The sequence below is a fragment of the Amphiura filiformis genome, chromosome 3 (assembly GCF_039555335.1).
Source record: "Amphiura filiformis chromosome 3, Afil_fr2py, whole genome shotgun sequence".
Taxonomy (NCBI): Eukaryota; Metazoa; Echinodermata; class Ophiuroidea; order Amphilepidida; family Amphiuridae; genus Amphiura; species Amphiura filiformis.
Window position 1 is genome coordinate 72,506,191 of NC_092630.1, and position 25,089 is coordinate 72,531,279.

At 36.0% G+C, this 25,089-nt stretch overlaps 1 protein-coding gene across 1 annotated transcript; it reads right to left on the reverse strand.

Moving 5' to 3' along the window:
- Window positions 1–3,348: 3,348 nt before the first annotated feature.
- On the reverse strand, window positions 3,349–24,844 carry LOC140149074 (voltage-dependent calcium channel subunit alpha-2/delta-2-like). The gene is made up of 14 exons (XM_072171232.1): window positions 24,721–24,844; window positions 13,619–13,799; window positions 12,461–12,574; window positions 10,842–10,933; window positions 10,216–10,294; window positions 9,865–10,082; window positions 9,094–9,197; window positions 8,356–8,561; window positions 7,509–7,607; window positions 6,684–6,832; window positions 5,461–5,570; window positions 5,037–5,207; window positions 4,283–4,375; window positions 3,349–4,128 (listed from the first exon to the last, which is right to left on the reverse strand). Exons 1-14 carry the CDS (start codon window positions 24,752–24,754, stop codon window positions 4,009–4,011), a joined length of 1,770 nt encoding a protein of 589 aa, XP_072027333.1. The 5' UTR covers window positions 24,755–24,844; the 3' UTR covers window positions 3,349–4,008.
- Window positions 24,845–25,089: the final 245 nt, after the last annotated feature.

Here is a 25,089-nt window from a genome sequence, read left to right on the forward strand (position 1 = left end):
CGATCCAACCGTGATCGTATATCGCATATTTCAAACTACAACACAAAGGCACGACCTTGGATACAGTGCTAACCAATCACAAGTGCGTTGGCATGGTTGGATTCACTTCCGTGTTACTCGTGTACAGTCGCGCTATTGAAAGCTGCGTTCATTCAATTGGAATTCCCACTATAATGTTTAGAGCTGGGATTCCCAACTGGGTCAGGACACAAAACATTGGGTTACAGGAAAAACGTGGAGTCACATCACAAAAATTTTAGGCTTAAGATTAGGGTTATATACATAGTAATATTTAATGGTTAGAGTTTAAGGGTTAAAGTTTATTTTGTTGATAGTGTAACATTCACTGAGGATGCCCTCGAAATTCTGATTTTTACATGATTGCAAATAATGTACTTCAATAAACTAGCATACCCTGGAAAATCAAGGCCTTAGGGGGCTGGCATTTTCTTCGAAAGGGGGGTCCCAAAATACTGGGGGGTCATAGAATTTTCAGACCAAAAATAGGGGGGTTATAATTTGTTTAACACCCAAAATAGGGGGTTATAGAATTATTTAGGGCTGGTGACTTAAAATTTTCAAGATGCTGCCACAAGATTCTTTAACTTCGCTTTTCGAAATGTGCGCATAATCTATGTACAATTTTTACACGCTCTGCGTTCCTTCTTTTTTCTTACGATACGGCGTTTACCGCGCTCCACACACTTTCTTCACTTTTAAGTTTTGACGCGCTCCGCGCCTTAGTTCCGCAATGAATAATTTTTCTTGAGTCTGTGTAGTTGGAAGGGGGGGGGGGGGTCATAAATTGTTTTGACCCGCGATAGGGGGGGGCGTAAAAAAATTTGCCCGCGATAGGGGGGTCATAAAAAAATTGACTCTGGCACCGACATATTTGGGACCCCCCCCCCTTCCGAAGAAAATGCCAGCCCCCTTAGCAGGGCTTTTTAAATTAACATGATTAAAATATTAGTAGACATGTATGTGACATTCACAACACTATAATTGAAGGTTTTAACCTATACAGTGTGTTGCAGGAAACCCACTTATATATCTAAAAAGCTTGGAATCTTTGTTATTCTATTCTATTCTATTCTATTCTAGTCTCGTCTCGTCTAAGCAAGTCCGATTGTAGTCAATCATTGATTTACTAAAAATGAGTTAATTTGGTTCCAGATATGCCTACTGCAAATTTGAAAAAGATATTCAGCAGATAGAATAACAAGATTCCAAGCTTTCCCAAAATAGAAATATTTACAACTCTGTAAAAAAATGGCAAATGGTGTGGTTTTTCTTGGACATGGTTTCACTTTCTTTAAAGCCATCTTTCTATCATCTCATACACTTACTTGAAACTGCTTCCCTATGTACCGTATATATGTTGGCATGCACTAAAATAATTGTGAAACATGATTTCAATTTCATATTTGGAGATTTCAAATGCAGTTATAGATACAAATTTAAATAAAAAACATACAAGTTTCATTTACATATTAAAAACATTTATTACACATTTATAAATCAAATACATATTTTGTATTAATGAAAGACATAGGTAATAGGCTCCAGCCTCGTACGTGCCCATTCCAAACCAGAATTTTGTACAAAAGTAATTATGTGACAATAAACTGCAACCCATGTGCCATAGTCAGTACCTTGGAAATAAATTATATTTTTGTGAGTGAGAATATAACAATAGGATGTTTTCTCTTCAAAACATATTATTTGACATCTTGAGTACCTTTCAAAGTCAAATGACAGCAAGAGTACATTCAAAATTCCACCCGCACAAAGCAGCTAAACCTTGGGTGTGGTGTCTAAGGCAACATGGGGGATGAAACCCCAATTCTATGAATCATTTGAACAAGAGATTAACATAGTAAGTTTGCAACTGTACAACTGAAAATAGCCTGAAAACAGCTGCACACCTGAGAATGACCTGATTTATTTTTTCATTGTCCATATACTTTTTCTTGAGACAAATTAGTATTCCATATCCTGAGATCAAGACACTTCTTAATAAATTATTTGCATGATCAATGATATAAATTACATACCAGGTGTTCAAAAGTAAAATTACAAGTACATTTGAAAACTTATCAATAGAGCAAATCTGTTGCATGTCACATAAACATAACATGAATAAATAGTGTGAACACATAAAATTCTAATGAAATTTTGTAGTGTCACTCACAATCTGTATATTTTTGCATTCATGTCCTCTCTGTATTCTTTCAATTATTTAAGACATATGTAATTCATACCTGAGAAGATGTCAGATTTCACACACAGTAATTTTTTTACATAAGCCAAGCATCTGTTGATCCCTAAATGTCAATCTATGTCAAAAATGGCAATTCATAGACACAAACAATGTGTTTAAACTTGGATGTTGAGAATTCTTTTAAGTGTAATAACACTTGAGGGTATTTGCTTAATAAATTGGTTGCTGGCCATGTTATGTTACATGAGATGAAATAACAGATCTGAAGCATCTGTATTCTCTCTGACAAATGAACTCAAAATAGCCGATTAATTAACAATACTGATGAACCGCTTCAATCATGAAGTATACAAATTGTTTAAATACAGACTAGGGGATATATCAAATGTTACAGATTATTATCATCTATACACAATCAGGATTTTATTTGTTGATTTTTCATATTTGCTATGAGCAACAAATACGTTTTTGGTTTAAAAAATAATTAAATTTAACCACTAAATGAAAAATACAATACATCAAGTTATCTTTCTTAGGTTGTGAGAGATTCGATTCAATCTAGTCAACCAGATTTTCCAACATACCTTGGAGCAACCAAAGTTGCGGCCAGTACCACTGACCTTCAGTTGGGTTGTGATATTAAACACCTCGACTCTCGATGACGTCACCTTGTGACATCATTTGGCGAGGTAGAGTTGATACGCAGCAACTCTACCTGGCCATCGAGAGTCAGCATCACAACCCAACTGAAGGTCAGTGGTACTGGTCGCAACTTTGGTTGCTTCAAGGTATGTTGGAAAATCTGGTTGACTAGATTGAATCGAATCTCTCGTTTACGATTCCCAGATGATCGAGAGTATTCATAATTTCTTAGATTGTGTTTTCACTTATCTGATGTGGTGTGAGACTAGTGATTCATTGGTAGGAGACTAGATCAAGGGTAGTTAATGTACCTCTGAGAAATAATCCAGAGGTACATATTAAGTTACCTCCATGAGTGACATATAAACTTGGCAGAGTCGGTACTCTTTGTATTCTACCTCATTGGTTCATTATACACACACATAGATACAATATATTAAATTGACATGTTTATGCATAATGGTCTATTTTTGGATTTAAACGTATATACATGTACATAATATCTTTGCATGTCCCTAAACTGATTGTTAGAAATGTTCATATTCAAGAATCTACAGATTCAATTATCATGTTATAATAAAGTAAGTATTAAATCTGTTCATCTGGACTTACAATTTTTGATAGCGACAGTATCGCGTCTCATCCAAGACGCATCATCAGGTTGACTGATCAGGCACTGAACTATTGACCTGTGACACTGTTGATGGTATGACATTACAGGAGAGTCGTCGGTGTAGTTTCCTGATTTCTGTGTCATAGGTCCTTGAAAGGTTGTGGCAAAGTCCCCCTTCTCAACTTAGCAAAGGTTCCTCCCACCGGTTGTAATACCATCAACTGTGTCTGTATCACAGATCAATAATTCAGTGCCTGATCAGTCAGTCTGATGATGCGTCTTGGATGTGACGTGATACTGTCGCTTCAAAAATAGTAAGTCCAGATGAACAGATTTAATATTCATTTTATCATGTTTATCTACCAGGATGATTGAGAATATTCACAACTTATCATAATAGTTTCATCAATGTAATGTACATGTACATATACAGTTAAATTAATTATGTAGAAAAGTTAACATTGATAATAATTATTATCAGAGAGGGCACTTTCTTACCTGAATTATCTATATTACTACAAAATACCTACTATTACCTGAATACTAAGAATAATAGTACACTGTGAAGAAATACAAGCCTGTGTAGATGTAACCAATGTAAACTGTTGGCTGAGGATGTACACTCTATAAATTCACCACAGCATGCTTCCTTCTGTAATATAACATAAAATGATGAGGATATAAACAAAACATTAAATCAAAAACAGAAAAATAAAAATGTCAGTAGAAATACTTACTTTGTGAGGGATGCACCATACTTGAAGAAGTAGCTTTGTTCAAATTAGGGGGTAAGGCAAATATCTTACCTTGTAATTTTGAGATGTAGTTTTGTATTGCTGACACTGCTCATATTGGAATGATGTATCTGGACATACTTGATTGCCTGGTAAGGAACATATCTACAAATGGGAAAAGCACAGGAAGTAAGGTAAGAACAAGGTCAGTCAAGAAATTATTTTTTGCACTATGATTTCTACAGCAGATGGTCACACTTTAATGTCCACAGTCATAAGCTGTACAATGCGTGAATTTTTATGTTAACAAAAAACCAATTCAAAGCAGCACTATGGAGAGGTGAATTACACTTCTGTAAAGTACAAGTCAAATCTTTTAGAAGACCTAAGACCTTAATTACTGTTGAATCCGATGAACACCTTCAAACATAAGGATTATATCACATTAACCCTAACTGTACCCATGTTTTTTTTGCTATCAGAAGGGAAAGAAGAAATGAAAAAGCAGAGAAGATGAACACTTCCCCTGCGATTCGAAAACCTCAGACCCCTTGCATGCCATGCAGAAGATCACCAGCCTCTAGCTACTGGGGTTACGCTGGCCCTGCCATCAATTCCCTGAGTATATATGACTTAGGCTGATTGCGTCATGGAATGAATGCACAAGCAGTGGTTTAAATAGTGAGCTATAGTGAGCTCTGGTTGGATTGAATAAAGAGCAATAATAACTTTGTACTTGGTGTGACCTCTACCCTAGGAAATACAAAACTACACAGAGGATTGTATGCCTTCACACAAGGTAATAAAAAAGCAATATATTACTTACAGATCCACTATTGCACAATTTGTTGATATTTGGTACATATGCTACCGTTCCATCATCATACACTTTTTGACGCAGAACCTCCAAGTCACAGTCTTTTGCAACTTGAATTTGAGGACATGTTGTCTGTTTTTGGCGAAGTGCTTCTAGTAATTTGTCATAATTACTTTCCAGCTGAAAAAAGGATGAAAAAAACAAACTTGTAGATAGATGAGGAAATCAACCCTCTTGATAAAAAGGTCCACTTTTCAGGGGAATGTAAAACAAGGGGACCACGTTTTCATCTTAAACTGTGTTCAAATTAGCCCACTTTTGGAACTTCTACTCTTTCAGTCTGAAATATTGGTTACTACTTCCTTCAAATTTGATTTATACGGAAGATATCATAATAATGTGGACAAATGGTGAGCTGTCTAAACATGCTTACCTGCCTAATGTATTGATATGAGATATCTACAGAAATGACTCCTATAAATCTATTACTAGCATTGACTGCATCATTGTTGTACAAGGCTCTTGCTGCAGTCATAACTTGTTCTGAAATCAAATCAAAATGAAACAGGGTTGGTATAAGAATGAAAATTATTACACTTAGTTCTCTGGGTTAATAGGATGAACAAATTTTAATCTTTTCCCAGAGTAGGCCAGTGCACATTAACGTTGAAGCGGAAGAATTCTCCAACGTGCCTCTGCGCTATAGCTCAGTTGGTTAGAGCGTCGTGCTGGTAATATGAATGTCGCCGGTTCGAATCCGGCCGGATGCACTGGGTTTTTTTTCAACGTTTATGTGCACTGGCCTACTCTGGGGAAAGATTAAAAATTTTTCAGGTTTGGTATAAGTCAATTCAATGCTGTAAATATACATGGCACTCAAACTAAAAAAGTGGACATAGATGCCTTGTTATGACTACATTCTCTATAAACCTAAACTCCATTCTATATTCATATACTGCAACTGTGCTACAATTCAAATGCAATAATGGAAGAGTGTAAATAATTATTAATGATATTTGCCTCCACTGGCGATTGAACTTGGGACTTGTCGAACCAGATAAAAGACATTAACAGTATCACACTGCTCTAAAAATGGCATCTTACCCTATCAGGAAATTGGAGATATATTTCCAGAATCTCAAAGGCACTCTTGTTAAATTACCCTACAAGACTCAAGAGTCTACACTGGGTTTCAGAGAAGAACGGTAGCCCCAAGCTCAGATTGACCCGAGCCCCTGTTAATGAGCAACATACACAGAGCTTTGTGTTCACTTCAAGGGCGCCGATCTGCGCCAACCAACTGGCCAATCAGATTATCGGTCTATTACTATGATTGTCAGATGATTGATTCAGCCAATCAGAACCCCACTTCCGTGTATACGCTCTGCACACTCTCAAAATGTAAACAAGTGCCGTACTTCTTTGACATATTGACACATTGATTGATCTAATAATTGGTGTATCTATTATGTAGGCTGAGATGACATAGTGTATGTGACCTGCTTAAAACAATAAGGCAAGTTATGGCATGTAGTCATTACAACTCAAATTTTGCACATCCTTGACATTGTGTACTTCTTATCTGCCTCAAATAAATAGTACACATTACTAGAGTTAGTGCCAAACATTTACAAACAATTACCATATATATCTTACCTGCCCCAAATGAGTCTAAGTATGGCTCTGTCCATACGGTATGACTTGGTCCTGTATGTAGTGTACTGAAGTAATCATGATATTGACTTAGCTGCTCTTGTAGACCTATCACTTCCTCTGTTTCGACATCTGATGTTAAGCCATTGTTGCTGTGAATACAACAAGCAGATAAAGGATAAAATCACATAACTGATGTAACCACATGAACAAACTAGTTTTCTTAGAGAGAGGTTTTAATTTCATTTACATTTCTCGTACACTCTCCATTGGGTTGCCTCAGTAACAAAGCTACTTATCTTTTGGCCTCACTAATCTTTTGGTTTGTTTCCTAAATATTAAATTAAATCTGATTCTAAAAATCCCCAAAACATTACAATTATTGGTACATTAACATAACAAGCAGGTTTTCTACAAAAATCAGTTCATGTGTGCCATTTTGGGGTACCATTTCACCCCTGACCCCTGTTAGTATGCCCCTCAAATGTGTAGAAATATGAATGTGACAAGTACCTCAGTAGCTTGGTTAAATCAAGGTAAATGTATATGTTAAGATACACAGTATACAAAGTATATGATGATTGATACATTACCATTGCACATTCAAGAGAAGAAACTTCTTTTTTTTTATCTTTGGACAGCCATGGTGTTACTGCCTATGATTTATTAACAAATTACAAAATATAAATGATGGCTGATTTTATGATATACAATTTTTTAACATCAGAAAGAGATGAAACTTCTTGTTCTCATATTGGATAAAATACCTTCAAAGTTGAAGTCACATTCAATCGTTGGTAATTAACTTTAGTTTAAGAAAATACTTACTCGCATGCTATGTTATGAAGAATTTCTTGCCTGGTTTCTCCCTCAGTTAATTCTCCTATAGAATAGGATAGAATACTGGCTTTCTTTTGTCCATTTGATCTGCATCAATTTCAAGGAAGGAAGTAAACAAGAAAGAAGTAAGTATAGCATCGACATTATTATGGGTTCATTAATAGAATTGAGGGCATAAGGAATGGATCATACCCCTCATTCTGTATTGTACATTTTACTTTTTTAGAACATTGATGAACATTACAATTATGAGAAAATTAAAACTTTTGAGAAAAAAGGTAGGTACCATTGTGAGCAAATTTTAGCCTATTAATATAGGTCTGCCTGTGACTTGACAAGCACTATGGATACAAGACCCATTTTGTAAACAATTTTGAATTGTTTTCTTAGGTAAATCCCAACCACCATCTTGCTAACATCTCATTTCTATTTGTAACATGTGACACATTCACACACAAAATATATTCCAGATTTGAAATTATATTTATAAGTTTTCAAAGCAAACATATTAGGGAAAAATTAGTGAATGTTCTCAGTCATCCAGTCATTGAAATCACAAACTTCTGAATTGAATATTTATTAACTGTATCTTACTTGATTTTTATTGCAACTTGCTATGCTAAAATCAAGTGAGTTCCAGTAAAAGATTAAATTCAAAACGTCACAAACATATTAGGATTGTTCCTTGGTCTTCAAACATCAATGTTCCCTCCAGAAATTCCTTTGTTTTCTATTTTATTTGATGGATCATATCTTGCAGCTTCATTGCAGCCTCTTGCAACCTCATTTTGTGGAAGCAGGTGACACATACCAATATTTTACTACATATATTTACCCTCTATTCAAAGATGTGATAATTTGGCTTAATTTAGCAGGGTCTTCCTCCCCTCTGGTTGGAGATCCATCAGTCAAAAACAATATGACCTTATTACATCCAGATGTCCTGTCTACCTTGGCTGATCTATCAAACATATCAAACGCTAAACGGAATGCTTGCTCAAAGTTTGTGTGTCCACTGGGTTCTATTTGATTCACTTCTTTCTGTGAGAAAGCAAGGATTATACAATTTCAAGTCAATATATGCATCAGGGATGTAGATAGAATTTGAAGTAAAATTGCATGCTCTAGACCAGGGTTAGCGGTGACCTGCTGAGTCCAGGGGGCTAACAAATGTTAGAGGTATGTATCATTACCAATAACATTTTGACAAATTGTGTTATTAATATGCAATCTGAATGAGTATGCAAGATATTTCAAGAATATTATTTAGAAATAATTGTGACTGGCCAAATCAAAAGGATGCACTTGTGAACACAGATATCATCTCTGTTTGTGCATACCAAAAATATTTCAATCCATTCATAAATCATAGAATAATGGCCAGGAAAAGCTTGGTATGTAAGCTTACCAGGACTGCTTCAAAGTATACCAACTATGACTACTACCTCTTGTTCAGATCATCTGATATTTGTGCCCACACATACGGGATACATGTTCTACCAGCTCTTGCATCCGGTTGATATGGCTGTATATGTCAAATGTTGGTCAATCTTATTCTGATACAGTAACTTACAGTAAGTGCTTGAATGTTGTGTTTGGTGGCTTCAATCAGTGTATAGACCCCATCAACAGGTACTTCATCTGCTTCTGTTGAGAACTTTATCACTGCTATATAATCTGTCAATGTAGAAGAAGTTATTGGTTTACAGGTGCTACTGCCTGAACAGAATTCATCACAACTTGGAATTCCCTCCTCAGGTTTGTATCTGTCATTGATGTGACCAGATCACCAGGCTGTCATTACAGTAATACCAATTTCACCCTGAAATGGCAGTGACATCAGTGTGAATTTCATTGGGTGCAGCCTCAAATCACTAGCGCTAGGATACACATGCACGAGCTTAAAGACGCTGCACAGGCATGCAAAATGGTATATGGTTTAGTTCCCAGGAAGTGAGTTTTGCCTAAGGCAATTTGTGGTAAAATGTTGATACCACACTCACTGCAAGAGTTATTACCATCAATTTGGTTGAAAAAGGAGGTAAGAAATGATCAATTCTGTTAAGCCAGTTGAACCTGATGAAGGGTGCAATCTTATTTAACACATGCCTCAATCAAACTTGATTACAATCTAAAACTTGTTGCAAATTATTTGCTTTCCAAATTCCAGCCTCTTTCTCTACAGATTAATTGGTATAAAGCAAATACTCGAGGCCAAGGAAAAATCAGGTTCCCGTACTAAGCCTTTATTTTTTTATGACTGAGTAGAATGTAATAGCCAGTCAATCTTGTATTATAGTACCCTACATTCACTCAATATCATCTATTCAATCAATCAACTCACCAACAAAAGTCAGAGTTCCAAGTACATGATTGACAGCTTGTTTTGCAAGATCCATCCTTGATTCTCCTGTCTGACTATCAGGTGGCACAAAGTCCATAGAAGAACTGGAATCTACCAGGATGACAACATCTTTTGGTCCTGTGGAAGCTGCAGCATACCAGGATCGTAACCTGGGATCATAACTGTAACACTGCTCTTGTAGAATGCCAGGGTGTAGTCTACAAAGTTAGAAATGAATACATTAACTGTTTAACAATACACAGCTAACTGTTATATCAGTACTATACAAAATGCAATTTAAAAAAAAGAAAGAACCATTTTTCTTAAAGTTGACATTTGTACTCAACTTACCTTGTAAATCCGTTCTCCGTTGCAATCAACTGCCACTTTCTTCCAGGGATACTTGAAGAACGAAATGAATCTTCTAAATCTGAGCAGAGAAACCAAGTTGAAATATTGTTAAAAATAATGCTGTGCTTAAAACAATGCCAATCATTTGTCCATTAGACTTTGAATCATCACATTATCATCAGATTTTATTCAACCAAATTCAAATGTCCCTCGAACATTGTATCAGCCAAGTTTTCAGTACAATTCATTATATCTAAAGACTTCATAACAACATTACCTGATGGTAAATCATCTCAAGTCTGATCAATGATGGCAGTAGGAATTAAAGGGGCAGAGTGCATGAATTTCCAGGATTTTTGGTTTTACTAAAGGAAAAACCTAGGGGAGGAGGAGAATATTGAAGTAATAATAGGGAATATCTCTCCAGGAAAATACATTCCATGACCAAATTATAAATTTCTGTGTCCTTTTTCATTGCAGGCTACATTCTACTGATTACAAATTTATACCTCACATTCAAGCAATAAGTATCTATAATCTGATAATTTTCAATGATTTTTCTAGGCTCCTCATTCCTACAATAAATATGATTGCGCAATGCTTAAATAATATGTCAGTCAACTTGCCCTTTGTCCAGCATACATCACTGTTTAACCTGTCAGTACATGTTGCTTTACTGCTTGGAGTTTGCACTGTGGTGAAGTAGCTGTTGATATTTCTAGAGAAGATGTTTGTGAAGGGAATAATAAATGACTTGCAATTCTTCATCATGACAGTAAATGTTGACTTTTTTTTATAAAACACATGAGGCAAAATTGTCACAATGATCAAAAATCTTCACCACATCATCATCATCATCCTAATAATTATTATCATCATTGTTGTCTTCATCATCATCATCATCATCATCATCATCATCATCATCATCATCATCATCATCCAACCCATTCTCAATCTTATTTTGTACATATGATACAAATGGTCAAAGCAGTTAAAATGTATATATGATACAAATTAGACCATGCGCAAGAATGGATGCGCAGTAGTCAAGGATCATCCTCATCATCATCATCAAATTATCGGCAGTAAATAGCGCCCTCTGTTGATCAAAATTCACTTTAGTAAGTACTTTTTAAGAGAGTTAATTAATATTTGAGTTAATAAGTAACACTATAAAATGTAAAAAGCAGAATTTTGTTAATTTAAAAACTGAAATGAGGTATGGGGCTGGCTGGGGGTGGCTACGGGCGTTAGCTCAAGGACAATATTGTTCAAGGTTGCGCCAAGAGGCCTATAAAGAAACAATGTTGCTCCCAATACAATAGCAAACAAGCTTAAACTGTAAATTAGCCACCGATAGAGGGCAGGGCCTGAAGAATGAGGAAATTACGGGTAAAAATGTAAAATAAGTAGAAAGTGTGAAATGGGTGACGGACTGTCTCTAAGTATGGATGTGGGTGGCGGGCTGTCGATGACAGAAGCTCATTTTAGCTATCGACAGCCCGTCACCTAGTAGAGACAGCCCGTCACCCTTAAGGTTATCCTAACCCTAACCCCAACCCTAATCCTAATCCCTTACCCTATCCCTAATCCTAACCCTAACCCTAACCTAATCCTAACCCTAACCCTAACCCTAACCCTAAGCCTAACCCTAACCCTAACCCTAACCCTAACCCTAACCCTAACCACCTAACCTAACCCTAACCCTAACCCCTAACCCTAACCCTAACCCCTAACCCTAACCCTAACCCTAACCCTAACCTAACCCTAACCCCTAACCCTAACCCTAACCCCTAACCCTAACCCTAACCCTAACCCACTAATCCTAACCCTAATCCACTATCCCTAACCCTAACCTTAATGTAACATTGACCAACAGTAACCTTAATGTATAAAATTGGCCAACAGCACCATTAATGTAACACAGAGGCGCTAATTACTGCCGTGCTAAATATACAAAATAAGCATCATCATCACTTCAGTGAAATGCGCCAGAAGTCGGATTTTTCTTAAAATGTAATATATTTACATTTTAATCTTTCTATTAAGCATGCCTTAAAATGTATCATATAAACAAAATTAGGTGTTCACGATTTGTAACATATATACAATTTAGCTAGAGAATGTCTTGCATCATCATCATCATCATCATCATCATCATCATCATCAACATCATCATCATCATCATCATCATCAAAATACCTCTACTATCACCATCCTCTTCCTCCTCCTTCAATCATCTTACCTCTTATGACACTGCATACATCCTGGTTCTGATACATAGAATGCAGCTCCATAATCAGTTGAACATGATGAGCCATTGCCAGTCACAAGATTAGTGGAACATGAGTAAGGATTACTAGGAGAAAATATGAAAAATTAGGTTAGAATTTCAGCCTCAGAATTCTGAGGATGCAAAACCCCGGTTGAAAAAACAGTTGAAACCAGTAAAAATTACCAGTATTTCAACTAGTATTTTGCTAGTATTTTACTAATATTTTCTTGGTATTTACTGGCACAGTTGAACTAGATTTAACGGGTTTTGCAACCGGGGAAGCCCAGTTGTTGAGTATTTTGTTCCGATTTCAGCCGAAAATATTTGAGTCTGCCCCTCCCCTTTGGTTAGGCCACATGGCTAAAAGCAAACAAAAGGTACAATGTATTTTAAAGTGATGCCAGGCAAAGTGAGGAATAAAATGTGTGTGCAATCAGTCAATTAATCAAGCAAAATAATTGATTAAAAAAAACAATGGATTACTGCCTTGCCCCAAAGACCCTCCATTTTGATTTTAAGTTCTCGCCAAAAGACCACCTACATGTATTTGTCAATATTCTCTCTGTGTTCTGTCACAATCATATGGTAAAATCCAGGGTAAAATACTGGGGTAATTTACTCCAATAGACAATTTGCCTTTTAAACAAGTGATTTTCAAGCATTTTGTCACCAAAAGACCCTTATTTTTGTGCTTCAAATGTCCCACTGATGGAATCCTTATTAATCTGAAATTCAAAGGCCACTCCACTAAATGTACAAAACATATTGGGGTTAAACAATACAACCTGACAGATGAACATGCTGGTAATCATTGTGATGTGACACTGGCAGTTAGGGTCTCAGCTAGGATTTGACCAGTACCCATCATTTTCACCAAAACTGCCTGTCCAAAATTTGACACTGAAAAAAATAACCAGACCTTTACACCTTCTGGTGGTTCAGTTAGTTCAAATAGCTATTGCTATAGCCTTGAAATATAGTCTGGTCTTGTTTTGAGTTCACAAAGTTTATTCATGCATTATTAATAGAATTTGGCACATGTCACAGGCATTAATTTTGCTTGTGGCAAACTGTCCATCCAAAAATGAGGGGCGGACAGGTGGCTAGTTAACACCATGGACATTGTACCTGTTAAAAGCTTGTGTGCAATCAAGTGTACATCTCTGTTGATAAAACCCCAGTGCTACATCATGTAGTGAATTAAGTTGAGTCTCTACTTCATCTAAGAAGCTGGTTAGGTCCCCTGATGCTGATGATACCACTGGTCCAAAGCACATCAATGCCAACCACATTAAAAGCTCCATCTCAACTGTAAACTGTATTAGAAACACAAAATGTAATCAATACAGCACAGATGAGTTAAGTAGGCTTAGGAAGTTTAGGAAGCTGCTAGACAGATATAGGGACTCAGGTATGTAAATAATTTGGAGGCTCCAACCCCAAATTTTGTAACACAACATTTTTTATCAAACTTCATGTCAATGTCAATGATGGTTGATTTTTTTATGGCCTTTTTACAAGTTATTAACTGGTTTTTAACTGGTTATGGGGAGTGGTATTATATGAAAGCTTATGAAAACTAATGTTACAACTTTATACATGTAGTACCGGAATGAATGTGCACCTGGTGGAGCTTGGTTATCAGTGCAACTACGCACGCATGCTACGCAGAATGCAGTTCACGCATACCAAGGTATTGGATTGCAAATTTTACTATTTATTCACATTCACGCTGAAAATGTCTCATTTTTTTCACAAAGCTGCATAAAGGGGACGATATCTGATAATACATGTATATGTAATTTTAAAGACAATCCATATCCAAAACCAATAGGGTTACCCCCTTAAATTTGAAATGTAATTTAACAAGACTCTTATGATTTTAAAGGAAAGCATCAAAAACCACTTTGGTGGCATACCTAGCAGGCCACCTCATACTCATCTAGCGTACAACATATGTTTTCTCTGTTTTACCCCACCTGGCACATTGGAGATTGTTCGAAATATTGTTCCGTTTTACGTTAGAATCTAATATGATAGTTATTTTGATGAGTCAATTGTATCTTTTAGAGCAGTGGTTCCAATCCCAAACTATTAGGTGCGACAACATCTTGAGAAAATATAAATTGTCGCGATGCAATAATTCTCACTGCTTTATCGATGACCCCACGATATACAATAGACTCAACAATTCCCATTTATGAAATGAATAAAGTTGCCAATTTGACAATAATATTCCAAGTTTGTAGTCAGACTTTAGAGTTAGCGAAGCAGAAAACTGAAAGCGAGGCTATCGATGTAAATTTCATATGCCCAATTATGCAAAGTTAATTAGCCAAGTACACTCAGAACCAGGGTTCGCGCCAGATCGCGTCTTCGCGTCCATGACGCTTTTTTTGAGCGCCGGACGCATTAATTTTGAAATTATCAAACCTTCTGCGTCCGACCGGACGCAATAAATTCAATGTCAGTCTTCAGAATGCAAGAAAGATCCCTGAAATTCGCCAATTGATCATCAAACTAAATACAGTATTCTCCGTTATATGCAAATTATATCAACAATCAAATCGCGACAATCAAATCTTCCGCGTCCGCGACGATCAAATGTCAATCACACAGTTCCCGGAGCAAACAGTGCTAACAGCACGAGATCATTTCATCGTGAGACATGATCACCCGGCCTCTACTAAACCAACAGTGGAAGTAATCGGCAACTCCCACCTCGCACCAGTGGAAGCCAATCGGTTGGTTCCAGGCGCACAGGTGATATTGCTCAAGGCCTACACAATTGTTGAAGCAGCCGATCAACTTGAACATCTGTCATTTGCACCCGATTGCATAGTTATTCATGAGATAACAAATGACATAAAATATGCACCAAGTCCAAATGAGTGCGCCCAGTACCTTCATTCTGTAGTAGATCATTACAGTTCAAAATACCCGCAGACTAAATTCATCACATCACTTGGAATATCAAGAACTGACAACCAAGAATTAAACACCGCCACCGAGATAGTTAACGCGATCCTGAAGGGTCTCATTAATTCAACTGGGAACGATAATACTACATTCTGTGACCACGGTAACTTCTCCAGAAATGGTATCCCTCATCGTCACTTATTTGGTACTGATGGATATCACCTTTCAAATGAAGGTACAAAAATGTTCTCAAGCAACCTAAGGTGTAAGATACAAAAGGTATTAAACCTCCACTCAAGATATTGGAGTAAAACACAGATACAAGGGTAATTTAAAATTAAGATTTCATCATGTCTCTATTTTCTAGATCGTCGCTCAAAATAGGTGCATGGAACATCGACGGTCTTTTTCAAGGATCGCTAATGTTCGCACATCTAAGTTAGGTTTCAATCCAGTTCGAAGATTACTTGAAAGTTTAGATATTTTTTGCTTAACTGAGACACACTGCGAGATTTCTGACATAATTGATCTTGATGGATATCACATCGAACAAAATCATAGGCCTCGTTCATTAAAAGCCCCTCATGCTTTTGGGGGCCTTGCTGTCGGTGTCCGTCTCAGTTTAGTTAAAGGAATTAAATTCCTCAAACCTTCTCATTCAGAGTTTATGTGGTTTAAATTATGTAAGAAATTTTTTGGTATTCAAAATGATATTTATATTTGCAACATCTACATTAGTCCCACGGGTTCAAGTTATAATTTACGTAGTGATGACATTTTCACATTAATTGAAAAAGACATCACTAATTTTTCTAAACATGGCAATTAGCGTTCTAATGGGTGACTTTAACGCTAGAACTAGTGTTGAACCTGATTTTGTAGAAAATGATACTTGTAAATATTTAAACGTTCATTCCGATTATACGATCGATACACCTATCTGTAGAAGAAATTTGGATACCAAAATGATCGACACACATGGTAAACTTCTTTTAGACATGTGTAAAGGTAGTGGTCTCCGAATTGTAAATGGTCGTAAACTTCGGAGATTTATGTGGCAACTATACATGTTATAATCACTGGGGTAACCCTAGCTTAATTGATTACTTGTTATGCCATACTGATCTTTTCAACGATATTGAATATTTCAAAGTCCATGAACTGATTCCTTATTCCATCCATTGCATGATCTCATGCACCTTAAAAACAGGCTGGTGCGAGTATAAAACCATTTTTGCTAATGATGACACTTGCATACTTAATGATCCCCTGATCACTTTATCTGGTCTATTACATCAGGTAAACAATGGCGCTGGGCTTTGAAACAGCCTGATATAAAGTCAAAAATTGACCGTTTTATTTGGAACAATCATCCAACACGGAAAACGGGACGGAAAACTCAGTTGAGAATTGTATTGATGATTTTTATGATTTACTTGAGTGTGTCGGAACTAAAGCGGGTTTAAAGAAGAAGAGTAGGCCTACTACCCGCAAAAAACGTTCCAAAAATAAGTGGTATGATCAAGATTGTAAATCTATGTATCGTAAAATCAAATCGATATCTCGCTCTATTAAACGTCAGCCACATAATCTTTTTTTAGTGCATGATTACCGTAAATTATGTAAACAATATAAGAAACTTTTGAACTCTAAAAAGACGCTTTTTAGAGATAACATTTTTCGGACGCTTGACAAATTAGAAACCAATGATCCGAGGGATTTTGGAAAGTTTATGAAGGTTTATGCACTACCAAAAAGTCTTCATCCCAGAATCCTATCACACCTAAACAGTGGTGGGAACACTTTCTGACTCTCATAATGATACACTATTTGAAGATTATATAAATAATTTTGTGTCAAATTTTAATGAAAATGATGTAAATAATATTGATTCTATTATTACTAATGATGTAAATAACATTAATGCTATTATTACCATCAACGAAGTCAAAGAAGCAATCTCAACTCTAAAAAAAGGAAAGGCAGTTGGAGTTGATTTATTTATAACGAAATGTTAAAAGAGGGTATATCAGTTCTTGCACCATCTTTAACCTGTCTTTTTAATTCAATTTTTAGGCAGGGAATTTTTCCCTCTTCCTGGAGACTTAGCACAGTAACAGTACTTCACAAAAAGGCGACAAAAATCAGCCAAAAAATTACAGAGGAATCGCTGTATCGAGTAATTTATGTAAATTATTTTGTTTAGTGTTATATAACCGTTTAAATGTCTTTTGTGATAAGGAAACTATAATTCCACATAATCAAATTGGTTTTAGAAAGGGCTCTCGAACCAGTGACCACATTTTAGTTCTCAAAACACTTATTAATAAATATATTCATCGTGCTAGTAAATCTTATTTATATGTATGTTTTATTGATTTTCTGCACGCCTTTGATACCATCTGGCGAAATGCTCTTTTATATAAATTAAGCCAAACGGGTATTGGCGGCAACTTTTTCAAATAATTAAGAACATGTATACATCTGTTTCTTTCAAGCTGTAAAATGTGACAACAAACTTACTGATGCGTTTAACACCACAGTCGGCGTGAAACAAGGCTGTGTCCTTAGCCTAATTTTCTTCAATATTTTTCTTAGCGATCTTCCAAAATATTTGATGCTAATTGCGCTCCAGTGAGTCTTAACAACTCACCTCTCAGTTGTCTCATGTATGCTGATGATCTAATCATTTTATCTGAAAGTGCAAATGGCCTTCAACATGCCCTTGATAAATTGCACAATTATTGCAGAAAGTGGAAACTGTTAGTTAACATTGACAAATCAAATGTCATGATATTCAATAAAGGTGGTCATGTTTTGAAAGGTTGTAAATTTAATTATGGTAATTGTAACATCAACATAACTAATGAATATTGCTATTTGGGTATCATTTTTGTACCATCTGGTTCATTTACAAAAGCAATGATTAGACTTAAAGACAAAGCAATGAAAGCATATTATAAAATTAGGGATAATTTTATAAGTGACTCCTACAAATGTAGCATGAAATTATTTCAGACCCTCATCCAACCAATCCTTAGCTATGGATGTGAGGTTTGGGCACCATATTTGTTAAACAAACTGAACGACTCAAACTTTCTTACAACATGTGATAAACTTCCAAGTGAATCTATTCACATTAAGGTTTGCAAAATTATACTCGGAGTTCATAAAAATCCACTAACAATGCAGTAAGAGGCGAATTAGGTAGTTTTCCACTGCTCACAACTATGCTTTCTTTATCTGTAAAATACTGGTGGAAGCTAAACGAAAAATGTATGAATGGTAATGATTCTCTTGTAATTCAAGCACTTGTAGATAACAGAAAGTTAGTGTGTACTAATAATTTCACATGGTCGACAGGTATAAAAAATATATTTAGCCTTATCAATAGGATTGACATTTGGGATAAACCAAATACGATCACCGCTTCCAATTTTAATGAAATTATTGTATCTAAACTTCAAATCGTCTATAACAATCTTTGGGTTAATCATATTAATAATTTTAGTCCTAAACTCAGAACATATTGTACATTCAAAAATTCTTTCAGTACAGAAAATTATGTTATTATCGCTAAAAGATCTTCCAGGGCTGCATTCTGTAAATTAAGAATAAGCGCACATAATCTCATGATCGAAAAGGCGTCACTTCTCTCCAAAAATTAATCCAGAGAATAGAATTTGTACACTTTGTAATTTAAATAAGGTGGAGGATGAATTTCATTTTGTAATGATATGTCCTTTCTATACCAACCCTCGCCAAGATTTATTATCTACAATACATGAAATGTATGATATAGATGGTATGGTAGACACTGACATTTTCAAACTTATAATGAGTGCAAGTGATTTTGACAGTATTACTCCAATAACCAAATTCGTCAAATCAGCTTTTGATTCACGAACGAACATGGACTTATAGATAATAACAAAGTTCCCATTTGGGCTTAGAGCAGCGACCCCTGTCATATTTTCATTCTATAGGCTCAATGTAACATGGACTTGAGCGCCACTATTAATATTGTCTATTATTATTAAGACTAATTTATATTTCTTCTATAATTGTAAATATTTGTACTTGTAACTTTAATATTGCAATTTCAATTGTAAATATTTGTATTTGTAAATATTAACTATACCAGTTTGTTTGGTGAATGTTAATAAAATATATTGATTGATTGATATTATGCAAATTACGTGAGTTTGTGGATCTCATACTCCAAAATTAATGCCAGACAACTATGACGTCATAGAAGTAGCAATGTTTATATGGGTGTATAGTTCAGTGGTGAGACGAAAATATTGTGTATCCTGCCCTACTGCGTGACAATCTTCCAAAATTATACAAGATTTTCAGGATTTCATAGATTCCTCACATTATTTTAATGCTTCAGCTAGTAAATTTGTGAGTTTCCTCTACTCAAAAATGTAGAACTTCTCTTGATTACTGAAGGAAAATTTGTGTTAGAAAGGACACATGAATAATCAGCTGAAGAAGTTAGGGTGCCGAATTTTGAACCACATTCGGCCTGCAACACTGCAATTGCATAACGTTGCCTCTACCGGCGCAGATAGTAAAGTTTGACTGTTTCACATCATCTAGTAAATTCAGTCCTTCCAAATGACAAAATTACCCAGTAATAAGCTTTAAATGTTACAATTTTCCATGCATGGGTGGCCATGTGGTAATTATTGTCGCAAAATTCTTCAAAACATGATCAGTCACAAAATATCTCCTTGTTTCTTCAATTCTTTATTGTTCGTCTTCAGTACGGTACTCTTAATGTGTTCATATATCACATTACCCAAAAAATTCCGAACAAACTTTGGGACCCCGAAAAAATTACCCCAGACCCCAAAATGTTTGAAATTGGGGGTTGAAGGGGTCCAATGGACCCCGTAAATTTTGACCCAGCGCTAACCCTGCTCAGAACCCAGGACAACCGATTCTTTTGTTCTGCTTAGTCGCGCTAAAAGTCGATCGATACATGTTAAAATCAGCACAATTCAGAGATACACCTTTTTGCTATGAAATTAATTTTCTCGGTCAAATATAAAGCAATATTTTTTTCTTCAGTAATGTCAGTTAAAAACATAGTGCTTGGATTATACTTTTTTTTTTTAAAATCCTGGTGTAAAATTAAGCATCAAATTGTGTCTTTTAGTGTGATATTTTCGATTTTTATAGGCCTTTAGTTCGCCCGCGAGTTTTTACGGAATTCATTTTTTAGCGTCTCAAACTAATATAGTTGGCTAAAGAAAGATATTTCCCACCTCTGTAAGGCACATCGCGTGGGTCTATATATTATAGTTTTGTCAGAAATTCTGTTTTTATTTTACCTTTTTTCCCTTCATGCTCCGAAAATGTCAAACTCAGTACTTTATCTCGAGATCAACCAGCAGAAATAATCGATATTTCCATTGATTGTCATCCAGGTCGCTTTTCCATTGAAAGCCAGGATTGCCCGACCAGCGATTTGGTAGCCCAAATCCCCAATTGGGTGTTCTGGTAAATGAGGTGAATTTTTGAAATTTGCTACCCGTGATAGCCTGCAATTTCAATTTATAGGGCCTTTGGATTCCATGATTATGAAAATCATTTTGTCTGTTTGTTTGTTTGTTTATTTATTTACCTAGGATGAGGTCCATGGGAAAATCCACTGTCCAAACCTAGAAAAATTAGCGTGTTATTATAGGGGATTTTAATTTTCTGTCCCTCCTATCTCCAGGTGAATTTTGTATCGCGGGTTGGCATTTTCATTACACCCTTCGGACTTGTTTCGGGTTTGTTTTTAATTGTACACATGTAGGCCTATTTGTCATAATTAGTTATTCTGTTTTTAGGCAAGCAATTTTTAATTAATTGCTTGAACAGGTTTTTGTTTAAAAACAAAACCTGTTTAAATTAACAATGATAATGAATGGTTCTTTTTATAAGGCACAATTTCTTCCGATGAGGAACTCAAAGCGCATAAAGCACGAAATTGACAAACAAACATAAAAACAATCAATTTACAAAGATTGGATTTAAGCTGGCGTTTAAATAACGAAAGTCTGGGGATGTTGCGAAGGTTATTTGGAAGTGTGTTCGAAACAATTTGCTTGATAAAACATACAGCGTAATATTTATGTTTTGTAAATGAAAGGTTTGTTTAAAATATTGCCCAATTGTAAGATGTAAGATTGTTGACTTTTTTAACCAAATGTTGGGCAAAGTTGTTTTGAGGAGAAGCAAATTTCAGCACATTGGTCCGATGATCACGGTGATGATGAAATCAAATAATTAATCACTCACGTGATGAAAGATCCTCATAACATGATCAGTGTCATAGGAGCGCTAGGCCTGGCAATTTCTTTGCTATATTGAAGTTCTGGCAACACTGTAGCCAGGCCGGGCACCCAGAGATATCGATCCACAATGCTAATATTAGCCTCAGATTTCACGCGTGGATTTTGAAAATTTTCAGCCGGCAGTAAAAAATGGTGAAATCAAAACGGAAATTCTGACAAAACTATGATATATTGCTCACGGTGATGTGCGTTAGAAAGTTGGGGGAAAATCCTTCATTAGCGAACTATATTACTTTGAAAAGCTAAAAGGTTGATCCAAAAAAAGGCTCGCGGGCAGAGTTGAAGGGTATCAAAATCGAAAATCTTACACTAAATGACTGAATTTCATGCCTAAGTTTAACACTAGGATTTGAAAAAAAAAAATACAGTATCAAGCATTACAGTTTTTCCTGACATTTACTGAAAAAATGAAAATTATTGCTTTTCATTTGGCCGAGAAAATTAATTTTACATTGAAAAGGTGTAACTCAAAATTTTGCTCATTTAAACACCAAATTCGATCGTTTGTATTGCCTCATTAAATGACTGAGTGAGCTAAGCAGAACAAAAGAATCGGTTGTCCTGTGTAGAGACTAAGTAAGGACTATCTAGCTGAGACTGGGTATATAATTATATGTAGTACAAGCACAATAGAAGTATAATATTGTGTTTAGCATTTTGCTAATTTTAATATGCATAATTAATTAGGGTTAATTTCTTGAAAAAATGAAATGAACTAAGGGGTCAATTTAGAAAATAAAATTATATGCACAACTGATTTTTTTCCTCAAAATGGGCTGAATAACACAAATTTTGCATGCACAGGCAAAATTCTATGCAGATCCAAAGTTGTATACATTTGTGCATCATTGCATGTAAAACCCCTCGAAATCGAGCCCTGAATGAACTCTAATAACCTCGAATTAATTATGCAGACCCCCCACAGTTTGGGATGAGGGTGGGCATTGCGAAGATTTTTCAAATTTATCGCGATATCGATCATATCACAATAAATTTTAAAATCAGGAAACTCGAACATGGTCTACGTTCTGCCTGATTTTCGCGCAATTTTCTATATAACTTATAATTAAATTATTATTATAAAAATGGATTCATGGAAGGAAATATAGGTACATCGCAAGTATTATCAGGGCCGGATTTACCATAGGGCCAGATGGGCCCGGGCCCCCCAAAATTGCCTTGTGCAGTGTACATCTTCCATTTTAGCCGAAATCACCATGCATGTTTTGGACCAAAATAGGGTACAAAAATTACAAAAATTTTTGCGCTTCGTGCGCACTGGCCGGTTTATAGCAAATTTCAGCTTCAATTTATGCTGAAATAGTCTAAAATGGAATTTTTTTCCTAGTGAAATCTAAATCTAAATCCACTTGAGTGCACATGCCTTCCTCACAGTGCGTTTGGGGCCTCCAAATTTTGACCTGGCCCAGGGCCCCAAAAAGGTAAATCCGGCCCTGCAAGTATTTCAATGCAAGGAAGTGGTCAATTACAAAAAAGGTGTATTCTCTCGGTCGGGCCACTTCACATCCATTCATGCATTGGAGTGAAAACAACTTATCGCATATTTTTATTTGCAGAGAGTCGAACCTGGCACAATAGTGTGATAGCTTGTGATACACTCCAGAGTTCAGTGAATGCGAATGTTGTTTTCACTCCAGTGCTCTTGTCAGCCGGTTCATGCCCGGATGTCCGACCGACAGAATAGCAATGGACTCTAGCCTCGAATGCAGGGCTGTCAACTTTTTGGAATTGCTTGGCGTGAGACAGAGTCGTACAGGGATTTATCGACTACAATGTTCTTGATTTTGACCCATGATTATTTGAGCCACGGCGCTCGAGAATCTGAAAAGCGGGGTGGGGGGGGTGGGGGTAGGGACAATAAATTTATTTGACGATGCGTGAGATTTTACTCATTTTCCAGCATTTTGGGTGAGATTGACTACCTAGGACTAGAGTGAGATTATACATGTACTACCGTGAGAAATTGACCAAATGTGTGAGACTCACAGCCAATGCGTGAGAGTTGACAGCCCTGCTCGAATGTAAAGCTATCGGTGGGCATTGCTACACCCATCGAATGTGTGTCATCATCAGCCCTCAGATCAGCCCTCAGACACACACACACAGGCATAGAGTTGTGCAGTAGCATGTTTTGTTGACATTTTTCGTCAATGTTTACATCAATGACAGAAGTACTCCCATAATTGAAAACTCAAATACAAAGGACATCAGTTGGCAATCTTAATGTTATGCAATCAAGTTTACAACACATCAGTCTTACAATGGGTAGAAAGTTACTGAGTCATGCCATTCAAGTGCCAATATTGATTACTTCAAGTGGCCTAGTGGAGTGACCAGATATAACCCTGCATGATTTCTATGTTATTTTGCAATAACAAAACCATGTTTTCCTTGATTTTGGTATGAAATTGAGCAAATAGAATTCAATGTCATGTCAATTTGGAGTTATTAAGGGCAACTAAAACTGATGTGAGGTAAGTTTTATCTGTTTGGAATCTGTATTGACTATTCTGAAGGAATTACTGCAATGTAAACAAACTAACTCATGGCCCATATGAACATTGTGTACTGGTTTTAAGTACCCTGTTTTCCATGGGTGACTGTAGGAACCCATGGATTCGATCCATAGGGCATTGCAAATTCGTGGCTAGACTTCTTGAGCAAGTTGGAGAGTTCAAATTAAGAGTCGGAGTTAGAGCGATCATTAAAAAGCTTTGTGAAAGTTTAGCTTGCATTCCTGCAATATCATTTAATTTTAAAATGTATTCAAAAATATTGTCATACATTTTTATCATGCATTTTTATTGCAGGCAGTCCAGACTAACTGAGACTATACATTGTTATTGTGGTTGTGTATCATGTATAATTTAGAAATTAAAATGATCATATCCATCATGAATGATGTACCGTATGTATATTTTAATATGGTAATAGTACCTTTATAAGTTTCATGCCATGTAGTTTCATGCATTCAATCAAGGCTTCATGGCTCATCTGGTATTCTAATGTGAATCTGTCTCACTGCACTCACAATCACATGCAATTCATTTTTGTGATCATGGAATTGGGAATTGTTTACAATTTTACCGTCCACTTCCTGTTTACAATATGTCAAAGAGCAATAACCTCATAGTCAAAAGCACAGTACAAATATATTGCTTGCGTCTTACGTAAATGATGCAAGGATTGCTATTGAGAAAAGATGAGAGTGCAAGATTATCCCATGTCATCAAAAAAGTAGTTCTAAAATAAGGGCCTTAAATTAATAGAATAAACATCAACATAATCTAAAAGTTGAACAAAAAA